This window comes from Leishmania martiniquensis, chromosome 21 (genome assembly GCF_017916325.1).
Source record: "Leishmania martiniquensis isolate LSCM1 chromosome 21, whole genome shotgun sequence".
NCBI lineage: Eukaryota > Euglenozoa > Kinetoplastea > Trypanosomatida > Trypanosomatidae > Leishmania > Leishmania martiniquensis.
The window spans coordinates 646,846-668,690 of record NC_090156.1 but is presented as its reverse complement, the minus strand read 5'-3'; the positions used below and the strand labels follow the sequence as shown (position 1 = coordinate 668,690).

At 59.8% G+C, this 21,845-nt stretch overlaps 6 protein-coding genes across 6 annotated transcripts; all 6 read left to right on the top strand.

The window, feature by feature from the left end:
- Positions 1–642: 642 nt before the first annotated feature.
- LSCM1_04770 (uncharacterized protein) lies at positions 643–2,610 on the top strand (the record flags this gene model as incomplete). The annotated part of the gene is made up of 1 exon (XM_067322262.1): positions 643–2,610. The coding sequence occupies one exon, from the start codon at positions 643–645 to the stop codon at positions 2,608–2,610; it is 1,968 nt and encodes a 655-aa protein (XP_067179059.1).
- Positions 2,611–8,694: 6,084 nt separating this feature from the next.
- Positions 8,695–11,493, top strand: LSCM1_04769 (uncharacterized protein; the record flags this gene model as incomplete). Its single annotated transcript, XM_067322261.1, has 1 exon — positions 8,695–11,493. The coding sequence occupies one exon, from the start codon at positions 8,695–8,697 to the stop codon at positions 11,491–11,493; it is 2,799 nt and encodes a 932-aa protein (XP_067179058.1).
- An 889-nt stretch (positions 11,494–12,382) lies between these two features.
- On the top strand, positions 12,383–13,609 carry LSCM1_04768 (uncharacterized protein; the record flags this gene model as incomplete). Its single annotated transcript, XM_067322260.1, has 1 exon — positions 12,383–13,609. One exon carries the CDS (start codon positions 12,383–12,385, stop codon positions 13,607–13,609), a length of 1,227 nt encoding a protein of 408 aa, XP_067179057.1.
- A 617-nt stretch (positions 13,610–14,226) lies between these two features.
- On the top strand, positions 14,227–14,664 carry LSCM1_04767 (uncharacterized protein; the record flags this gene model as incomplete). Its single annotated transcript, XM_067322259.1, has 1 exon — positions 14,227–14,664. One exon carries the CDS (start codon positions 14,227–14,229, stop codon positions 14,662–14,664), a length of 438 nt encoding a protein of 145 aa, XP_067179056.1.
- A 1,107-nt stretch (positions 14,665–15,771) lies between these two features.
- Positions 15,772–17,253, top strand: LSCM1_04766 (uncharacterized protein; the record flags this gene model as incomplete). The annotated part of the gene is made up of 1 exon (XM_067322258.1): positions 15,772–17,253. One exon carries the CDS (start codon positions 15,772–15,774, stop codon positions 17,251–17,253), a length of 1,482 nt encoding a protein of 493 aa, XP_067179055.1.
- A 1,369-nt stretch (positions 17,254–18,622) lies between these two features.
- On the top strand, positions 18,623–21,043 carry LSCM1_04765 (uncharacterized protein; the record flags this gene model as incomplete). The annotated part of the gene is made up of 1 exon (XM_067322257.1): positions 18,623–21,043. One exon carries the CDS (start codon positions 18,623–18,625, stop codon positions 21,041–21,043), a length of 2,421 nt encoding a protein of 806 aa, XP_067179054.1.
- Positions 21,044–21,845: the final 802 nt, after the last annotated feature.

The window sequence follows — 21,845 nt, the reverse complement described above, 5'->3', positions numbered from 1 at the left end:
GTCCAGCACTGGTTGTTGGAAGGGATTGGAAATGGGCGACTGGAAGGCCTCGTGAAACTCCCCCTCCTCAAAGAGAGCTATGCGGCGTCACAGGGCCACTACTTCGGCACACGCACACACACACACACGCATGCTTACATCGGAGGAGAAGGCGCGGTACTGCGATGTCACTCCTTTGGCGTTGGTGTCTTTTCATCTCTCTCTCTCACCCTTGGCGAGAGGTGAAAACGATACCCCCCCCCGAGCCTCTGCTGTCACCGGCATTCCAGCGAGCCGTCCAGCTGAGTCCCCCTCTTTCACCACGCCCCCTGCTCTGGTTCCCCTTCTCTCAATCATCCCTTTTCTTTGCCGGCTCCACGTTGATGTCCACCTGCCCCCCACCGCCGCGCCCTCAGCTGCATAGTTCGAGGAGCCGGGAAGGGAAGCAGACGGGCAAAGGACAGCCACCACAACCACTAAACGCGTGCTTTGCGCTTACCTCTCTCTCTCTCGTTTCACGACGCGATACGCATTCATCGACCACCATACACTCGCACGGATACAGGCAGGCAAGGCGCAGGGGGCGAGAGACCACCGCTGCCTGGCCCATCTGTGCACTTTGCATTCCGACCTTCGCGCGACGGCCGACGGCATCCTCGAGCCATGCCGTCGGTGATCAAATCATTTGTGAGGGGGGTGAAGAAGGCGGGCAAGCCAATCTTCTCACAGACGCGCGACGCCATACAACGCAAGGAGAGGGGCCTTCACCCAGTCTCTGAGCTCAGCCGCTTCCACCTCCTCGTCTGCTGCTTCTTCTGCAGCGTGTGCGTGTCGCTGACGTACGCCTTTGACCTGTTCACGACACAGTTCCGCAGCCAGTTCAAGCTGACCTCGAGCGACCTGACGGTCATTAGCACCGTCGGCCTTGTCTTCTGCTACTTTACGATTCCCTATACCTTCGTTTTCGAGTCGTGCGGCCCCTTTTCGCTCTTCTGGCTATGCGCCATCTCGGCTGCTATCGGTGGCATCGGCCTCACCGGCGTCTTCCGCGGCCAGATTCCCGGCAACACCGCCACCATCACCATCTTCTACGCTTTCCTCAATGCGGCGAGCGGGTTGCTCGATACGTGCTATGTGTCGACGCTCGTCGAGGTGTTCCCGCGCAACCGCGGCCCCGTTGTGTGTCTCGCAAAGGTGATGACGGGCCTGGGCAGCTCTGTGTGGGCTTCGATGAGCGACACTTTCTTCGTGGGTAGCATCAGCGGTTTCATCTACTTCCTAACCGCAATTGTCATTGTGGTGTGCATCTGGGCAAGCTTCGTCATTGTGCTGCCACCGTACATCGTGAACTGGTGGCGCCGCCAGGACAAGACGCAGGTGGAGGTGACTGCGCTGCAGTCCATGGCCCCGTACTACGAGCGCAAGTTTGTGCCGATACCTCGCCTAGTCATCGGCTACGTCGTAGTACTGTTGCTGCTCGTTTTCTTCACGGTCGAGGCGCCGGTCATGGCGTACGTATCGAGCATCTCCAGGAGCGGCAGGATGGCAGTTGGCGCCATCACAGTGGTGCTGACGCTTAGCATCTTTTCAATGCTGCTGCCTTTCCGTGCCCTTGGCGGTGTGATCGATCCGGATCCGGAGCTGGAGAAGTTGGAGGGGTCTGATGCTGTCACGCACGCCAAGGAGGCCGGTGCGGAGGCCGACCTGGTGCAGCTTGACGGCTTTGGCCAGGAACTGCAGGCAGGCAAAGAGGGCGGCGCTGAAATCATGGAGCCTATAAACGTCACGAAGGGCACTGAAACGAGCAGCCAGAGCGAGGACACCGTTGCCAAGTACTCGCACCAGGACCCCCGCTACACGGGCACGATCAAGGACTACCTCCTCAGCATCGACATGTGGCTCATCATGCTGCTCTTCATATTCTACGGTTGCATGGGCGTCATTGTCATGTACAACTCGTCCACTATCTCTATCGCTTTGTCTGGCCGCGAGCGCAGCCCGCAGCTGTCTGCCCTGTACACAGCCTTCCTCGGAGTGGGTAGCAGTGTTGGCCGCATTGCCTTTGGGCTGTTCGAGGCGTACGTGCAGCACCAGGATCCGGAAAACCGAAAGGTGCTTGTGACGATGGCGCTGCCCTTCTCTCCGGCGCTTGCCTTTCTCGCCGGCCTCGCCCTTCTATTTTTGCCGGGTAGCGCTGTACTGCTTCCCTTCATCCTTGTCTACCTGGAGGAGGGCGTGTTTGCCGGCATCAATGCCCTCATCTTCCCCTGCTTGTTCGAAAGCAACCACAACTTCCTGTACAACCTCAGCTTCTTCGTGCAGATGTGCTCCATCATCTCCTTCAACCTTGGCATGTTCGGCCGTAACATCGACATGCAGCAGAGGCGGCTCAATATACCGATGGACCGCGAGTGCAACGTCAAGATATGCGTGCAGACACCGATTATTGTAGCGACGGTGCTTGCGTTCTGCGGCATCCTTGTTGCCCTGGCGATTCACTTCCGTTACGCCGCCTTCGTTCGGCGCACGCGAGACAACTTGCGATCTCGAGGCGCTAACGGCTCGGAGCCGCCAGCAGAAACCGCACCGATAGAGGGAGAGCCCGAGGAGTCGAAAGCGCGTATGGAATAGGAGTCGAACGCGATGGGTTTCGCCCTTGAGGAAGTAACGAAGGAGCAGCGGAACCGCTCGCCGGCCGCTCAAAGGAATGGTGATTGCTGCGCCGCACAGGTGGGTGCGCCGCTGTTAGTGGAGCGCGAGGCAGTTGAAGTAGCGGAAACGTAGCGAAAGGCGAGAGGAGATATGAGAGGCGAGACTGTGACGGGGCGGCGCGAGTGGTGGGCACAGGTGGGCGCTTGCGCCATGTGGCCTGCCCCCTTGTTTCCCTCCCCCCATCGGCTCTTCCTCCCTCTCCCTCCCCCTCTCGATACTGAATGGTACGCACCGCGCCTGCTGCATTGCATCTCTCATCGCTTTTGGTGCTGCCGCTCCCGCCCCCGTATTGCCTTTTTCCCCAGTGCACCCCTCTCTTGCTCTCCCGCTCTCCCCGCAACCTCCCCACTTCCTCCTCGAAACGCCGCCCTGTTTCTTCATTTTGTGGCTTCTCTCTCTCTCGTGCGTGTGTTGCTCCCCTCCCCCGGCACTCTAGTGTGTTTCTCAGTGTGTACCTGTGCATGTTCGATGCTCCCCTTTCCCACTTTCCCCTCTCAGTGCCTCTTTTTTATTGAGTGCAATCCCACTCGTCCTTCTCCGGTGAAGTGCGCCTCTGCTGGTCCTCGCTGTCTGTGCATCTCCCTGCGTGTGTGCGTTCGTGTGTGACCACACGCGCGTCGCTCGACGTGTTTTTGCTCTCTCCCTTTCGATGCTGAGGCTGCCTCCGCCTGCATGTAACGTGTGCGTGTCGACCTCCCTCATGACCCCCTTTCTCACCACGTTTGGTATCTGCTCCCCTTTACTCGTGCTCCCCTGCATTTCCGGGCCACGCCAACGAGGCATGCGCTGTGGAGGCCTTGGGGTACACACACGCTCACGCGGAGAAACAAACATAGAGCGGCCTGCGGTAACGATAGAGGCGAAGTGATCCGGGCGCCGCACATCCCCCCTCTCTCAGATCTGTTTTTCCATTGCCTTCGCGCTTTCTCTTTTTTTTTTCGTGGGCTCTTGCACTGCTGTTTCTCCGCTTGCGTGCGCGTTTTGTTCCCTCTTTCGCATTGTATGCACACGCCCGTTTGTGTTTTGGGCGCCGTTCCCGTGCGCTGCGGCCTCGTCTTGTGCGCCTTTCATCTCTGTTCCCCTTCGGCTACCGCGTGGTTGGACAGCGCGCCAAAGTGGATGCGCCTGCAAGATGTGCTGCGCCCGAGACGCTGACGCCAGCTGCGCGGCACGCGACGACAGGCGTCTCTTGGTGGCCGCCGCCCTACAGCGGAAGAGCAATGGCGTTGGGGATACGAGGTGCGGAGGAGAGCATTGCCGCCCAGGTCCGCACGGGCGGCAGGTGCCCGCGCTTTGAATTCCTGCAGCGACTGGCGACTGGCGGTGACTGCACGGAGCGCGGATGGCGTGGCGCCTACTGCTGCGCTGGCGCTGTGGTACCCCGGCACCCGGTGAGCAGCGGGAGGCCCTCGGCTGGCTCAGGGCACCAAGCACACCACGTTTCGCGCGATGCTGCGCTTGCCCACACCTCACTCGCGCTGTGCGTCTCTTTCCCCTGTGGGGCGTCTACGGCTGTGGGTTCTGTGTGCGCATGCCGCTGTCTGCCCGCGGACGCCCGCGGCAGTGGTGCCGATGGAAACAGGGGACGGAGGCAGCGAGCGCTGTGGGCGATAGCCGGCGTGGCGCATCACACCCACGGCACAGCGTCGGGAGGGGAGAGGAGCTGGAGCGCCGGGCGAAGCGGGCGCACAGAGACCCGTGCCCGCCCGCCCCAGGTGCGTGTGTGCGGCATAGGCGGCATCCCCGACACGGGGCCGGGGTGGCGCTGATGCGGCCCAGGCGCTGGAAACTCAACGAGGCCAATGCGAGGGTCCACCACGCCATGTGATGGGGTGCAGCGGATCGCAGCGACGAAGGGGGTGGGGTGGAGCAGGTCGTAGCGGCCGTGCGGAGGGTCTCACAAGGCCCCGGCCTGAGGCTTGCCCGCTCCCTCCCCCCTCCCTGAGCTTATCCGCCATGCACCTGGTCACCACCCCGATGCTGCCTGCAGGACAGACGCCACCGCCTCCGCCCCCGAGCAGGGCCATGGGCGCTGCCGGCCCGGATCACGGCATGCGGCTCGCTCAGGGTGCTCACAGCCCCTGCTGGCCGCGCGGCCCCGACTTCGACGGCCGTCCACCTCATAGCAGGTGACGCACATTTTGCCGAAGGGGCGGGGGCCAATAGGGCTGGGGCGCATTGATGAGCTGCGTGTGTGCATGCGCACGTCTTTGGTGTGGGCGTGTCTGCTCTTGTGGGTGAAATGACGCGGCTGAAGAATAAAAATTACCTAATGAAGCACATTAGCCCCAGAGAGTGACAGAATGACAGCGTCAGTAATGGCGCGGCTGCTGATGGGTCTGCCTTTGAGTGTGCGTAGTGCTTTTCTCCCGCTCCCTCGCTCTTGCCTACGAACGACTCTTTGCGCTCTTGTTAGCGCCTCCCTCGTCCTCCTCTCCCTCGGACGCGTCGGAACACGCGTGAGGTTTGTGCTTGCTGCTTTGCCGATGGCCATAATTATTTCGGTGTCCGTCTTCCCAAGGAAAGAGAGGCAACGCGGGGGTCTCCCCCCTTTGAACCGCCTCTTCCTTTGACTGCTCACCCTGTGAAGACAAGAAAGGAGACGTGCAGAGGGAGCCAGACGCGTATGTGTGTTCGCGTGTGCGTGCCTGCAGCGCCCCTCCTCGTCCTCCACGCTTCTGTTCTGTGCGTGTTCGGTATTCTGTGGGATCGCTCTCGCTCTTTGTTCGTTCGCTTCACTTTCAATTGGACGGTGCTGCCGCGTTTCTCTTCTTCATTCTTCTCAGCACATCTGCCTTTGTGCGGCTCCCTTCGGTCTTTGGCGTCCTTTTCTGTTTCCGTTTCCGTATGCCGCCATCTCTGTGCGCACGCTGTTTCACATCACGAACGCTACTCGCGAACGCAGGCGCATTGCAAACACGCGCTCGCCCTTCTTCTGTGCCCTCCTGTTTTTCTCTTCCTTCCACGGCCCCCTTCACGTGAACGTTCGAGCGTTGGGGCGCGCGATGCCGCGCATCTGTTGTAAAGGTTCTCTGTATCGTCTCTTTTTTTTGTTCTCCGAGCGTCTATCGCTTTTTATGATGGGTGGGAGCCGCGGAATATATATTTTCAATGAAAGCTGAAGACGAGGGCGCGGAGCTTTTGCCTTTTTTTTTTCAGCACTTGTGTGCTCGGCGAAGGAGCAGACGCTTTCGTCAGGAGCAAGTTACGACCTTATCTCTCTCTCTCTGCGCGTTGCGGTGTGTACTTGTGGGGCGTCTCGCAATGTAGCAGAAGGTGAAAGCGGTGAAGGAAGTTTTCCTGGCGGTGTCTCGTAATGTTTTCGGTCGGGGCATATATATATATATATTTGTGTGTGTGTGTAGGTTCGGCGGAGGGGGCCTCTGCGGATGCGCTTGTGGTTGTGAATTCCGTTAGGCGCGCCCGGGGTTCTGTGCCCCTGCTTGCAGCACCACTGCCGCTGCGCTGGATGCCAAGTGCTTGCAACTCACATATCACTTCACACGCTCTGCACTGCTGAGCGAAACCCAAAACAGACGTGCAGTCGATTGTGTAATGTGCCTGTACGAGGGTGCATGTTCAAGGTTCCTCCCCTCCTACGCCCATATTAATTTTACACAGTTGTGCTTACGGTAGTGCTGTATCTTTGAATGCCGTGCGTGTTCCCTTCGCACACGCCGTCAGGCACCATCAGCTGCGCAGGCGGGTGCTGCCGCTGCTTGATGGTATGCTGACAGCGAAAGATCAACGTACCTTTTTTTTGTTCATCTATATGTCCCCACTCCGCACAGGAAAGTGTTGGGGATGAACGGTTTCTCTATACCTGTAATATGCACCCATCTTTATATATATATATCAATGAAGGGGTCAACCCTTGATGTGCCTGCCACTCCCCCGCCTTCGCTCCTCTGCTCTCCCTTCCTCGCAGTGGTGGTACTCTGGCCCATCCCGGAATCTCTCTCTGTGCGTGTGTACATGGGCGCATGCTCGCCTCTTTGTCTGAGGCTCTGGCATCTCGAACCTCTTCTCCCGCTGTGTGGCCCCTTCCGCTGGCCGCCACCCCTCTCTCGCTGTATGAGGTGCTCCATCCAACGAGAGGAGGGAAAGGTTAGACGGCGAACGCATTAGTCCATAGGAACGCACATGGAAAAAGTTTGCGGGCAGGAGGGGAGACGACAGCCAAAACCAGAGAAGACTTCAGTGTACCACTCGCGGAATAGCGGCGCAGGGACGCATCTTTGCGTTATCGGCGGACAGGGCACAACCGAGGAGGAGTAAAACGGAGAGGCGGACAAGTGTAAGCGTGGCTGCAGGCGAAGGGTGGCCATCCACGCCTGTTGAGGCGGAAACAGGCGCGCAGACCAGAAGGCCGTGGAGTGACGCAGTGAGCACAGACGTAGCATCGCTCCTGTGGAGTAGGCTAAAAAAAGAACGGAAGAGAAGTCGACGGTGAAAAGCACCTCCACATGAGTATTTGTGACTCCCTCGACCTAACCTCAGCGTTCACACTTACACACACGGACAAACGCTCACCTGTGCAACAGCACGCAGCGCCCCCCCCCAGGCTTTTACATTCACTTCGATCGACTTGACTTTGCCCACGCGATAGCTGTAGCTCCCCGCGCTTGATCATACGCGTCTGCACATGCCAGCGAAAGTTTTTTTTCCTCCTCTTCTCCCCCTCCTCTCCTCCCCTCCCCTCCCTCTTTGGTCTCCTCGGTAACGTTCTTTCTCTCATGTCCTGCGCTACGTTGCTCACACGCACATATATATATATATTCAAGGTCTCTCTTTCCCCTCTCACTCGCTCTCTCCGTGTATGTGTACTCCGTCCCTTCTCCCTTCGTCTTGCACCTGCTCGTAGGCGGGCGTAGGCAGTAGCAAGGGGCACGTGCGCGAGTGCGAGAAATGAGGGGGAGAGAGGGAGAGCGAGTAGTACGACGTGCTGTGCACCCCCCACCTTTCGATCTGTCCTCATCGCCTGCTCTCAGTGTCTCATGCTCAGCGTACCTGTGCGTTCTGTGCGCCAGCTCAAGGCACACTTGCGCGATGCGTTCGTTTCTTACGAATGGGGTGCAGTGGAAGCAGACAAGCAAATAATCGGCGTAAGCTGAGAAGGGAAGTGCGTCAAAAAAGGCCAATCACATGATTTCATTTTGTCATGCTCAACTGAGGGGAAGAGACTTGTGAGGAGTGTGCGCGGCGCAGCTGCTCGCGATGTCGAAGCTGGCGCGCGACGGTAAGGCTGCTTCCTGTGTGCGGAGCCGCTCTCTTTTCGCTATTTCGCGATGCAGCTCCATATTGGCGCTCGTATGCAGTGTGTTAACCCTCCCCCTCCCCCTTTTCTTCCCGTCCCTTTTCTCCGAGCCTCTTTCTGCGTACGTAAGTCCCCACTTCCCCTTTTAATGGCTTCCCTTCCCTCCGCCATCTTCATCGCTGCCTTTGCCCTACGCGCCCTGTGGCTTTCTTTGCGTGGCGCCGAGTTGCCGTCAGCTGGCAGTGGCACGTCTAAGGGCTTTGCCGTGCCGGTTGCATCTGCGGGCTCCTGCGTCTTTTCCCCCCTCTCTGAAGTCTCTCTCTCTTTCTCCTTATCTGTACCCCTCTCCACCACCGTTGCCTCGGCCTCTGACTTCGCCCCACATGCGAGGCACCGCTTCACTAACCTGCGCGGCTCGCACGCACGCCAACGCATGTGCGCGTGATCGTTTCTGCGTCCTTTCTTTCTCCCGCTATGGAGTCGAACTCTTCAGGAAGGACAGCGAAGTCCTCGCACAACGCGTTCGCACGCCCGCGCCGACACAAACACACACGCGTCGACCCCTACACCTGCACGGCGTTCTTCGGTATCGGTGCTCCGCTGCGGCTGTGGGCGTTCGTCTTCGACTCCTTTAGCGCGGTTGCTCGGTTAGCTGCATTGTGCCTGCCCCCCTCTCCTCTCGCTCTCCGTTGTGAGTTCATCTCCTCACACAGACACACGACGAGAGAGAGAGAAGTGATAGAGCGATGGCGCAGAGCCTTCTCCATCTACACGACTACACCGCCGCTTCCTCATGGCGGAAGCGGGAACAGTTGCGGGGTCTGCTGAGTAACCACACCGACATGGTGACGAGCAGCACGCCTCTCGCTGCTCCGGGTGTGCTCTTCACTTCAGCGCAGATGGCGCTGCACAATACCGAGAACGGTTTGGCCGTCTCTCTTAGCCCTTTGATGGGCTCTGGTGCGGTTGGGCTGATGCCTCTCGACGAGGCCGTGCTGTCGCTCCCTGCAGCGTCGCGCATGCGTTGGTTGGACATGGCGGAGAACACAAAGACCTCTTGCGTGGAATGGTGCGAGGATTTGCTTTTCATCGGCTCCAGCCGTGGCCGTGTGATGGTGTGCGATGTGACCGTGGAAAGTTGCCGGGAGAGCAGCGGTATGCTTTCCCCATGTGGTGCCCTGCTGACCTCTTCTTCAGAGACGATAGTCTCGCATGTTACGCTCTCTCCGAGTGCGCCGGCAGCCTCCACGCTGGTGCGCTCCGTTCGTGTCAACCAGTGCGTGCGCAAGACCAGCGTCCTCGGGGCTGCCGGCACGTCTGTGTACGCGTGGGATTTGACGGGGGGCTCTCTCCCGGTGCAGCAGTGGGCTCCGCACCGCGACACCAACGCGGCGACACCGGTGATGTTCGCCGAATGGGCACCAGGGAGCGCAAGTGTGGTGCTGAGTGGCACCTATGATAGCAGCGTCATGCTGGTAGATACGCGGAGTGCCGCAGAGGGCAATGGAGTGGCCTTCTCCTGCCGCCGCTCGGGCGACCGTCCAGCTGTGGCGCACTGCGGTGACTTCAACCCCATACTGCCATCCATTGTGGCAGTTTCGTTTTCGGACGGCACCGTGGCCGTCTACGACGCCCGATACCCGCTGCAGCCAGTACAGACCGTAACAACACTGCAGGGCGACGCAGTGCGGCTGCGGTGGTGGCGGCACAATGCCGACTTGCTGACGACGGCCGGCAGCGATGGCTCGGTGGCGCTGTGGAACCTGCGCTGCCCGCCATCTTTTTGCGTTGGCAGGGCGCAGTATCAAATGCCCCTCTCAGATTTGGTCATGGCAAGCACCTTCTCCGATCAGCGGGCGATCGGCATCACCGTCGGCGGCGAGCTGACCCTGACTGGCCTGCAGCCGGAGGCGCTTATGGCGCTGGCGCCAGCCATTTCCTACCGCAAAAGTGGGGCCGAGCGCAAGGGCAGCGAGGGCGCCGGTAGCGGTAGCGTCGCCTCGCCGCCACTGCCCGTGACACCAGCTGAAGAGGAGACCATGCGGAAAGAGGAGCACGACGCGTGCGGCTTCTTGTACCTGCGCCGGCTAAGGGAGGCGTACCAGATGCTGGCTCACTGTGCAAGCCGTCGTCTGGCGCTGCACCAGACAGACGTGGCGATGCAGCTTGTTTCTCACATTGACGTGATGCAGGTGCCGCTCTTCGACTACACTAGCTTTGTGGAGCAGCTGCACGGTGCGGTGGAAGGAGACGACCTGCTGCCGGTGCTGGAGGAGAAGGGGTGGTCCTATGAAGCGATTCGGCTGTGTTTCGAGGCGAGCATGCTGCAGAGCGCCTCCCATCTCTCGACGACGGCGGCATTCGATCGAACTCGGGCGATGTCGAAGCCGAGCCCCTCTGACTTGCAGACACTGGAGGCCCTTCGGTTGAACGTGCTCCTGCACCGTGTGCTCTATTCCGACGACGTCGGCCAGATCGTCGTGGGCGTGCGCACCGCACTTGATTTGATCGTCGCGCATCCAGGCATCTCGGAGCTTATTGACGTGCAGGCTGTGGTGCAGATTGTGCGCCTGCTGCTGCGCAAGAACTACCCGGAGGGCGAGAGGTTCGTGCAGCTCCTCCTCTCGCAGCTCCGCACTGACAGGGAGCAGTCGGATGTGTCTTACCAGCTACTTCGTGCCGTCATGAGCGCCACGCAGGAGCCGTCAGTCACCATGGGAATGCAGACGCGTGTGGCGCGCCGTTTCGTTGAGCGCTTTTACCGTGACATGGCAGCTGCGAAGGATGCTGTGATAACGCAGCTTCACATTCAGCGTCTCGGAGTGAATCACTACCGTGAGGTCATCACCATCGTCAACGCCTACCAGGAGCGGTGCATTCAGAGAAACTTGCCCGGCATGTTCGGCTGGGTAGCACTGAAGCCGCTGCTGCTGTTCCTCCAATGCCTCACCGCGGACTCGAACTACGTGACCTTCTTTTGGGTCAGTGTGCAGTACATCGAGGCGTTCGCGCACTTCCCTGGCGTACGCAAGGTGGAGGCGGCCCTGTTTGCCGTCGTCGACCGCATCCACAGCGCGGCGGCGAAGATTGCGAAGAGTCTCGACGAGCTCGCCGGCACGGCGCGCTTTTCTATCCCAGCACTGAGGCAGGTCGACAACATGCTCATCACGACGCATGACTTTCTGACTGTGCTGATTCGGGTGCAGCTGGAGTGCGAGAACGTGGCCGTGGCGCGCGGCATGCACAAGATGCCGCCTGTCATGGAGCAGGTGCAGGATGTACTTAACTCCGCCTCTGAGGAGGTCCTCGACGCGTGGGCAGGGGTGATGGATGCGCTGCAGGAGTGTGACCAACCTGACATGATCCGCAAGTACTGCTTCACGACGGTGCGCACGTTTTCGGAGCAGATGGAGGACTTGATGGATGTCTCTGCGAAGGGCGAAGCCGACGAGCGGCTCAACGAGATTCTTGACGTGTGTGACGACTTCTTTGCGGAGGCGGCCCGCCACAAGGTTGTGAGCGGTGGCGGCAACGACGATGCCTGAGGAGAGCGGGTCGAGATGGACAGGACGTGAGGCCCGTGCGCTCAGTAGTCCGTGAAGGCGAAGCAGTGAAGGGGTCATCCCTGATGTACTGACGTGCACAGAACCTGTCTACACCATCTTGTATGTATGTGTGTGTGCTGTACGTGGATGCCATCGACGAGGCCGTGTAAACCTTCTCCATCTCTGTCTCGCTTTGTGCGCATCTGTGCCGCAAGGCTGCGTAGGTGTCTGCATCTTCGTGCGTGTGTGTAAGCCGTGCAGTCTCCGATTCTCGCTCTCTCTCTCTCCGCTGCTTGCCGCCACTCCTCCACCCCCTCCTTCACTTTACCACACGGCTCACTATGCACGTGCGCACGCGTGTCGGATGCTTTCGTTACGTACCCTTTGCGTTTTCTTATCATGCCTTGCGCGCTTGAATACATCGACATCATTTCACGGCCACGTATGTCGAAGCCTCCCCTCTACCCCCATTACTCATCGCTGGGCCTCCAGCGACGACTTGCCCGCCCCTGTGCCTTTCGAAAGCAGATCGGAATGCGGCTGGAAGTTGACGAGCTCTCACCGCCGCCGGCGAATTCGCGCGGCTCTTCCCTCCACAGAGCAAAGGTCGAGGGGAGGGGGACGGGGCGGAGATGGAGGCACTGGTATTGTCCTCCTTGCGACTTCTCTCCACGAGTTCGCCCCCCCCCATACACACACGCACAGACGCACCCACGCGTCCGTCTTCGGAATCTCCTCTTTTTCCCCCGCCATTGAGTTTCGCCTGCTCCGACGGCTCTTCTGACCCTGCACGCCCTCTCACCCCCTTTTCCCTCTGCTGCTGCTCTCTCTCTCTTCTTTCTATCGCTACCGGTGCGAGTGTGCGCGTGGGCATGAGGGCGCCAGGAAGATGCTCCGCCAGTCATGCTGCGCTTGGAGCAGCGGCCTTGCTGTATACTCACCAGCAATGCTGCTCAGCCGAAGTAGTGCTACTCGCACATCGTCTTCGCTCTCCACCTGCTGCGGCGCTGCACTGTTCGCTCGGCGTCTCGCGCACCAAGCACCTGCGACCGGAAGCGTCTCCTCTTCGTCCTCCCACACGCGTCGCAATGTGTTTAGAGCTCCGCCGAAAGTGGGGCCTGGCCGGAAGGACGCGGAGGAGGCGAACCCATACAAGTCATGGGAGCACATGAATCACACGTGGCTGGTCTTGATGTGTCTTGGATGCCTCTGCGCGGGCTGGCTGGCGGGGCACGTTGTCGAAGTGGACGAGTCGAAGATTAAGCCAAAGTACGCCAAGGAGGACGTGGTAGCATCCGCGTGTAAGCAGTATGAGTTCCGGCCTGACTTGGCGGCGACCAGCATTCGCGTCGCGTTTGTGTTGGCGGCGCGTCGCGCTGGGCTTGCCGCGGAAACGGTCGACGAGTCATGTGCCGTGGTGCGGGGGCTAAATGACATGGCTGGGATTGTGAACTACCTGTCCAACACGTACCCAGCCTCCTCCACCGAGGATGTCGCGTCGCTCGCCGCGATTGCCGGGATCAAGTACCTGAGCGGCCCCTACGAGGGAATTCTGGAGCGTTGGCAGTGGGGCCGCAACGACACTGACGTTGCCCCGAAGCGCAACATTCCAAAGGACCCGAGCCAGAAAATCTTCTCCATTCCGACGATACTGCAGGCCCTCGGTGATCTGACCGAGGCGGAGTGTGTGGCGCTACTTGCATGTCACAGCGTCGGCGAGTTCCACGAGGATGTGAGCGGCCTCGATGGTGTCACGCACACTGGGAAGCGCTACTCACTTGACAATCGGTACTACCAGTTTCTGCTTGAGCACGAGAAGGCCTTCGCCCCGCTAACGGTGGCGCGGACGCAGGAGAACAGAGATTTGGCACAGCTGCCACAAACGTTCAGGTGCGTCTACGCCAAGGAAGAGATAAATGGAAAGACGAAGAAGCGACAGTGCGTCGTGAACGCGGCGGAGTTGGAGATGCTGAAACAGAAAACATGGCGGGAGCTCGTGGAGCGCTATGCCGCGGATGAGAAGCTGTGGCGGGAGCAGTTTCAGTCGGCTTTCACAAAGATGATCGAGAGCAACTTCAAGCGACTCCGTCCGTACTCCGATCCAAACGGTGCTTAACGGGTCGTTGACTGTTTAGTGTTGTGAAGGCCTATGCATGTGCGTGTGTGCGTGTGCGCGCTGACATATTTTTTTGGGGGGCTCTCTCGAGCAGGGCCGTTTATGTGTGTATGAGAGTCTTGTTCTCCCTTCGCACTGCGGTTACCACCGGTGCCCCTCCGACACAGACACACACACACACACGCCAATAGAGGAGGGGAATCGCAATCGAGGACGATGCCGCCAATGCGCTCATACACGCTCCGTACGAGTTCTCCCAGCATCCAACTACCGCCGCTACAGTGCTTTGCGCACTTTCTTTCACACTCACCTGTGCCCCTTCCCCCATCACTACCTGACTCCTTCTTTCCTCCCCCCCGACCTTCGCTTGGTCTGATCTTCACGCGCATGGTGGCAGGGTCGCCAGTCCCCAGCATCTCCACGTTCCCCCACTTCCACGCACAGACTCATAAATAGAGAGAGAGGCAGCCACGAGAAGCCCGTCTGTTCCAAGGAGCGTGCTTGCGTCTAATGATGTGCGTGTTTCTTGCCTTGTAGTTGGTAAGACTGTAGCCTCAGTTGCGCTGGCTCCGCACAGCGCTGTTGCTTGCCTCCTACCACTCGGCACACCGCGCTGGATGCCGGGGCGGGAGTCGCCAGTATCTCGCGGAGGCGCTCAAGCCTTGGCCCCGGCCCGCAGACTTCCCACCCCATACGCCTCACGACGACCGCCAGGAAGCCACATGAAACGGCCGAGACTAGCTGCCGTGCAGCTCGATAGGGCTTCCCCTGCTCAAGTATCAGTCACAGCAAGCAGGCAAGGCCAGAGATTCCCGGTACTTGCAGAGACGGCCCCGGCCTGCGCTCGCTGCGCTGCATGCCTGAAGGCGTCGCAGGAGGTGCTGCACGCGTATAATGCGCTGCTGCTTAACTCAAAGCGGCTCTTCATAGATGACGCGCTGCACCATTACAGTGGCGACGAGGCGTGGATTCGCGTATTACGCGCCTTAGGCTGGTGCGGAGGCGGCGTACCAGCCCACATCGAGGGGACAAAAAGCGACTCCGCGCAGAGGTAGCCGCTCCCTCTCTCTCGTCACGGGGGATGGGATGTGCAACCTCCCGTGGATGCCGACCCTCCCCCCTCATCTTTCTCTGCAAGTTTTTTGGGCAGCAGACGATGCAGAAGCTGTCACCTTGCGCACACGACCGCCAAGCGACCGCCTTCCTCAACTTTACTTGCTCGATTTCACACCCCGCGACTACCGCATTTCCTTCAGGTGTGCGTCGTCGGCCTGCGTGCGTGCGCGTGCACGCGTGCTCGCGCACACCGTCACGCGCTCGAGCTCACACACGCGCCCCTCGACACCTGCGGACACGCACGTAGTGATATACCCGCTCTCATCAACACACGGCTGAAATCATGAGTGGTGATAGGAACGAAAAAAAAAGCCGCGCCACAGACAGCGACATGGCTGCGCACTTTTTGTGTCTCCCTTGTCGCACGCTCCTCTGCCATCACATCTTTGTGGCGCCCGCTGCGCTCTCTGATAGAACAGAGCACGGCTGAAGCGACGACACAGCGCACGACTCGCTGGGTTTGGGCAAGCTTTCTTTTCTCTCGCTTTCCTCACCTGCGAAACCTTGATATTCTTTTTCACCTGCTGCGCGCGTGCTCTCGCTGTCCCACCCTCCTTCCTCATATTGATGCATGTGGGACGCGTCTCCCTCTCTCTGCTCTACTCTCTCTCTCTGTCTGTCTCTTTGTGTATGTGTTCGTGACAATGATGGCGCTGCAGCTTTGAATAGACGCATCATCTGACATCGACCTCTTTCTGTTCACCGTATTCTGTGACGTGGAGGAAGAGAAGAGAGACCAGTTTGGGTAGTGATCAAAAGCCTCGCAGCAGCAGCGGGCCGCCTTTGCCAAAGAAAGGGAAAAGCAGTCGCACGATCGGCACGCACAGACACCTGCGCACATAACATCGCTGTCCTTCGGCATACGCAACCTGCCCAAGACACCCTCGTGCTCGCCACACACGCCCTGGAACACACGGCGGTGCATTGAGCTGCCGCGTCTGCCCCCTGTTGCCTTGACCGCTTTCCGTTGGTTGCTACCATCGTTGTCAGCTTGCTTTGCTTTCGACTGCGACTTCTGCTGCCGCTGCTCTCATCGCGTGGTGCCGATGGAGGCTGTCATTGAGAAAACACAGAAGGAGCTAGGGGCGGTGATCCAGGCCCCGAAGCTCACGGAGAAGCTGCTCAGTCGCCCACCCTTCAGGTATATCCATGATATTGTGATGTCTTTCCTGAAAGCGACGGGCTTCCCCGAGGGGCTCTTCGACGCTGATCAGCTGGATAGTTCCAAGGTAACGGATAAGAAGGCCAAGATACAGTTTCTGGAGAGGCTCATCGCCGCTGTTGAGACGGCCACTGGTGGCCCTGTCGGCGTGCGCCCGACCAAGATCGTCGCCGGCGAAGAGGCGGATAAGACGAACGAGCTGCTCCAGCAGCTCGCCAAGTGCGCTTCGCTGTCATCTGCGCAGAAGGAGACAGCGGTGCGCAAGGTGAGGGGTGGTGATGGACTAGCCTCCACTGCGCCGTTGCCTACGCCTTCCACTTCTGCTTCAGCTGCTGCCCCCGCCTCGTCGCCGAGGGAGTCGAACCAAGCCAAGGCAACGCCGCAGGAGACCGAGGAGGAGCGCGCCAAGCGACGCGAGGAGGAGCGCCGTCGCCGCCACGAAGAGAAGAGGCGGGAGGTGGAAAAGACGAAGGAGAGGGCAGCGGCGGAGCCGTCGAGTCGGACCAAGGACGACAGCAATCAGGCAGCTGCAACTGCTGCCTCTGGAGAGGCGGAGCGACACCGGCACCGCGAGGATAAGAAGCGCGAGTCTACGGACGTCGCGGCCACCGCGACGACGAGTGCGCGGAAGGCGCCGCCGCGTCCGAAGCCGACACACGAGGTCATCGAGGCACAGAGTGCGGCGGCGGATGCGACGCCGATGGTCAAAGTCATTCGCGAAGGTAAGCGGGGCGAGGCAGACGCCGAAAGTGAGGATGAGGGCAAAGAGGACTGGCAAAAGGTGGCAGAGCAGTACGAGGCGAAACCGGCGGCACGAACCGCATCCGTGGCCGAGGATGCCGAGGTAAAGGGCCTGCTTGGGCAGCAGGCGCTCAAAGCGAAGCGTGAGCAGGAGGCCGCTGCCCGCCGCAGCGAAGTGGGTGGCGATAGCGCCGCGGCTACTGTCCCTGCGGATGGCGGTATCATCATACGCAGCAGCAAGAATACCGCCTCCCGCGGCGGTGGTAGCCACGTGCTCGGCGACAGCGACCTCAACCGGCTGCGCGAGCAGCTGCAGCTTCTGACCAAGGCGTCGAACCCGCTCGGCAAGTTTTTGGAGGCCATCCACGACGACATCGACAGCATGACTCGGGAGTTGGAGATGTGGCGCAGCGAGTCTCGAAGTCAGGCGCTGGCCGCCGCAGAGGCTCGTCGGCAGACGGAGGAGAGTCTGCAGGAAATTCACGCGCATCTACAAAACTTAGAGGACGCCATCAGCGACCAGGTGCTGAAGACGAACAACCTGCGACGGACTATCCTCGCGAACGACGCGGTTATGGAGTCGATGACGAAGACCATCGTTCACCCGGACGTTGCAGCTCAGTAGAAGAGAGGGTGAGGGCTGTGCAGTCGGCGCAGGCTGCTCTCGGCAGTCTCCGCCGAACACGGCGTGTACCTTCTTGGCTGCAGTTTCTTCCTGCGCAAGCAGTATTCCGCTCTTTCGCCCCCCTCGACAGCATCTTCGGTGACGCGCGTGCGTGACGGCGCACCATTTTTTGTTTTCCACTGATCCTCAATGTATAGATGCTGTGCCTTGCTGTCATGCGTTTGCCAGAGCCACCGACCACAAGGGGTGGCAGCTGTGGTCGCCCGTGCGGGTGCACAGGACGTGCCTGTACATGCGTTTGGTGGGTGGCGGAGATGCTTAGCGGTGCAGAGGCACCTTCTCCATCCTCAACGTCTCATGGACGCCTGCACGCATCCACCCCGTCCTCCCACCCGGTGCAAGAGAATTGTTATTCTCTTTTTTTTCTTTTAGTGAAATCTTTGCTGTTTGCGTACCGTCTTGATGCGCTCAACCCATGTGTTGCGCGCTTCTCTTCATGTTGAAGCGAATCTCGATGCACTTCTCAGACTTCCGTCTTTGGCGCCTGACTTTCTCGCTCTGTGTGTGAGTGTGTGTGTGCGTTGCTGTTTCTTTTGAGTATCTGCCATCGACGAAGAAAAAAATGAGAAGTAAAAGATATGCGTATGTTTGTCATGTTCCCTCCCTCCCCTCGCCCACCACGTGACACCCCTCCCTCATACAAACACACACACGCACTTACCTACGTATCCCTCCTCCCGTGACGGCAGAGCATCGGCACCGCTCGCGCGCACATACACACTCAAAGTGGTGATACAAAGAGAGAGGCACACACACGCACACACAGCGAAACAATAGCTGCGAAGGAACGCTCTCCTCTCTCTCCGTCCACTACGCATCTGCTCGCCTTATGGCATAGGTGCAAGCGTGGCGAGGTGAGGCGAGGCAAACGCAGTCCTTCACTTGACAGGGAGAAGTTGCCAACGTCAGTGCATGTGCGGTGGTGATCGCTTCCGGGCAAAGGTGAGGGGCGACATTCATTCGGTGCGGGTGGCGACCAGGCCGAGCGCGCTGCTTACCGACACGCAAAAGGGAGACAGCTGCCACCGCCACGCGGCATGTATGACGGGAAGGCGGGCGAGGGACCATTCGCTTCAGACAGAGAGGAAGGCGACAGGCAGAGGAGGAGGAGGCGTGGCGCACCCCATCCTGCCTTGTTGGGCGTGATCGTACTGCTTGTCGCAGGCCGCTTCTCTTCACGCCTCTTCTGAAATTTTCCGTTCAGGCGGTGTCTCCTTTGGCGTTGTTGTCGTCAGCTGTGCGTACGCGACCTCTGGCTCGACTGTCGGCCGCCACGAGCGCGACAGGGCAAGCGAGGAGGACGACACGCATGCGTGTGAATACAAACAGAATGGAGAAATACACGCAGGTGAAGGTGCTCGGCAAGGGCAGCTTTGGCTCTGCTTGGCTTATCCAGCGCAACGAGGATGGCGCGCAGTTCGTGGCAAAGGAGGTGCGCCTCGGTGGCTTGAAGCCGGCGGAGCGGGAGAGTGCGCAGAAGGAGATTGATATGCTGCGCACGTTGAACCACCCTAACATCACGCGCTACGTCGACCACTTCGAGCACAAAGGCTCACTCTTCATTGTAATGGAGTACGCCAACGGCGGTGATCTGTACATGAGAATCAAGCAGCAGCATGGACAGCTGTTCTCTGAGAAGAGGATACTGCAGTGCTTCTCGCAGATTTGTCTGGCGCTGTCTTACATGCATGAGCGCCGCATCCTCCACCGTGACCTAAAGACGCAGAACGTATTCTTGACGAAGGACGGCGTCGTGAAGGTCGGTGACTTTGGCATTAGCACGGTGCTGCGCAATACGTATGAATTGAAGCACACAATCTGCGGCACCCCCTACTATTTCTCGCCGGAGCTGTGCCTCAACAAGCCCTACAACAACAAGAGTGATATCTGGGCTCTGGGGTGCGTCCTGTACGAGATGACCACCCTAAATCACGCCTTTGACGGCAGCAATATGAAGGCGCTGGTGCAGAAGATTCTCAAGGGTGTGTACCCGCCCATCCATCCGATGTACTCGAACAGTCTGTCGAGACTCATCTCAGCCATGCTGCAGATCGACCCCCACAAGCGGCCAAATGTGTCGCAGGTGCTCGACCTCAGCTTCATTCGCGAGTCCTTGGCAGGGCTACAGGAAGAGGTGCAGGGCGCACGCGTAGATCGCCGCTCCGTCTTGTCGGTAGAGGAGCGGGCGTGCATGCAGGAGGCGGCGGCCCGGCGAAAGGAAGAGTACCGCCTCAAGGAGCTGGAAGGCGCGGCTGTGGCAGCTAAGGCGCAAAAGCAGCAGCAGGCCATCCTCATGCAGCAGCAGCTCGAGAGCGAGGAGAGGCGACGCAACTTGGTCGAGCAGCAGCGGCGACTCCAGCGGCAGCAGGAACTCGCTTTGCAAGAGCGCAAACGTGCCCTGGATGAGCGAGTGCGGGAGCAGCGCCGGCTGCTAGCGCAGAAATGCAAGGCGGACGCCAAGGTGCAGCGCCGCCGTGAGAAGCAGTGGGACGACAACCTAAAGGAGTATGCGACTGAGGCGCAGCGCGGCTGCGAGGCTGAGGAGCACCATCCACCTCCTGACCGCCACGGCCCCCCGCAACTGCAGCAGGAGCGGCTACGACAGCAGCAACAGCAGTCCGCCGCGGAGGCGTACCGCGAGATGCGGCGACAGGCGGCAGCGAACAAGCAGCGCTGCTATCAAGAGTCCAGCTTCCCAGGAGGGGCGTTCTACGTGCAGCAGCAGCAGCATCAGGACGGTCTCTCCTCGTTGCTGCCTGGCCAGCCGCCACCGCCGCGCACCCCTCCCTCAAGCACTCATTACAGCTCTCGCAAGATGACGCCAGAGGAGCTCGAGGATGCGCGGTCGAAGGCGTTTTGGCAGATGCGGCGGGAGGCCATGGATAATCGCCGGAAAATGCTGGGCGACAACGTCAAGGGCGTCGACGCGTCACGGGCGACAGCATCGGCGGAGGCCGTGCCGGGTGCCTCACCAGCGCCCCCCAACGGCGAATGTGCGCCATCCCCCGGTGCCCCTGCACCGCCACCTCGAAGCACGCCGCCGCCCCCGGCAGAGGAGAATTTGGTTGAGAGATCGATGCCGCGCAAGGATAAAAGCGCAGCCGAGAGTCATAGCGCGCAGGGCGGCGGTGCGCTCAGTCTGGCGTCGCCACCGCCGCCTGCACTTCCGCCACCTGCTGCTGTTACTGCTTCCGACGCGGTGCAGATGTTGGATAACGGCATGACGCCAGATGGGGAGGAGGGGCTGCACAACTTCTTGAATGGCGAGGCGGCCGCCGCGCCGCCGACAGAGGCCGAGGACCGCCGACGGGACGACGACTATAACGCATTGGATACCGTCATTGGCGAGACGCTCAAGGCAGATCGCAAAGCAACCCTCAAAGACGACTTCGATGACGCCGCGTTTGGCGAGGTGACGGACCCCAGCCAGCTGGTGCTAGACGGCAAGACGTTCCGTTTGCCAAACGTGAGTGCTGCGGACCCGCTCATGCACCGCATCGAGTCCTTGCGCATATTCCTCGAGAAGGAGATGGGCGACGAAGACCTTATCACATGCTACCGAGCCATGAACAACATCTCCGCCAGCGACGACGAGGCGATGCACCAGCTGCAGAGCGCGCTGCCGCCGTCCAAACAACGCTTCATCCCACTAGTCGCACACCTCGTCGTCTGCGAAGATGCTTTCAACCGGCAGGGCGCCTCCGTCTCCGCCTCCAGAATGGGGCCTTGAGCGGAACGCGCTCGTGCATGTACGTGCACACCTGCTTCTGCTGCTACGGTTGAATCAGTGTGCGAGGACGCAGGTGCTTTGGATGCCGTAGGGCCAAATAAGCATGCCCGTTCTCGGCGCCTCATTTCGTCTTTCTCTTTAGACGTGCGTCTCTGTCCGACTCCTCGTGCTGTTTGGCGCGCTCTGTGGTGCGTCTTTACCCCCTCCGCCTCCCTCGCTCCTTTGCTGCTCGTATTCCGCAACGCGCGTGCATGTGTGTCTCGGTGCCGGTGTGCGTCTCTGTACAGGCGACGCAGTAAGCAAGTCCTCCACCAGGCACAAGGAGGAGGAAGGACCGCAGACATTCAGAGAAGGCACGCAGCCATGTGGTGGAGGATCAGTCGGAGGGTGTGGGGGACGGGTCGAAATACTCACTGCGCCTCGCTGAAGGACGCGAATGGAGCATGCAGAGGCAGAGAGAGAGAGACGGCTGGGGTCGGGAGGGGGAGGGTGAAGGAACTTCGTGTCGCGTGTCTTGGTTTCTCTTATGTTTCGCTTTTTCGCTTCAGTACCCCTCCCCCTGCCCGCGCACCCTTCGCGTCCCATCATGTATATCGGTGAGGGGATGGGGGTGGAAGCGCTTTATATATATATATATGTACACCTGTGCACATACCCGAAGACGTACCTTGATCATTGTGAGCGAGCGTGCGCGTAGATGCGTTCCATGAGCGTGCCACTTCTTCGCCGTAGCCTCGCAACTCACTTTTTCATTCTTTATTTTGTATGCTGTCATCTGCTCCCGTTTACAGCCGTCGCCCAA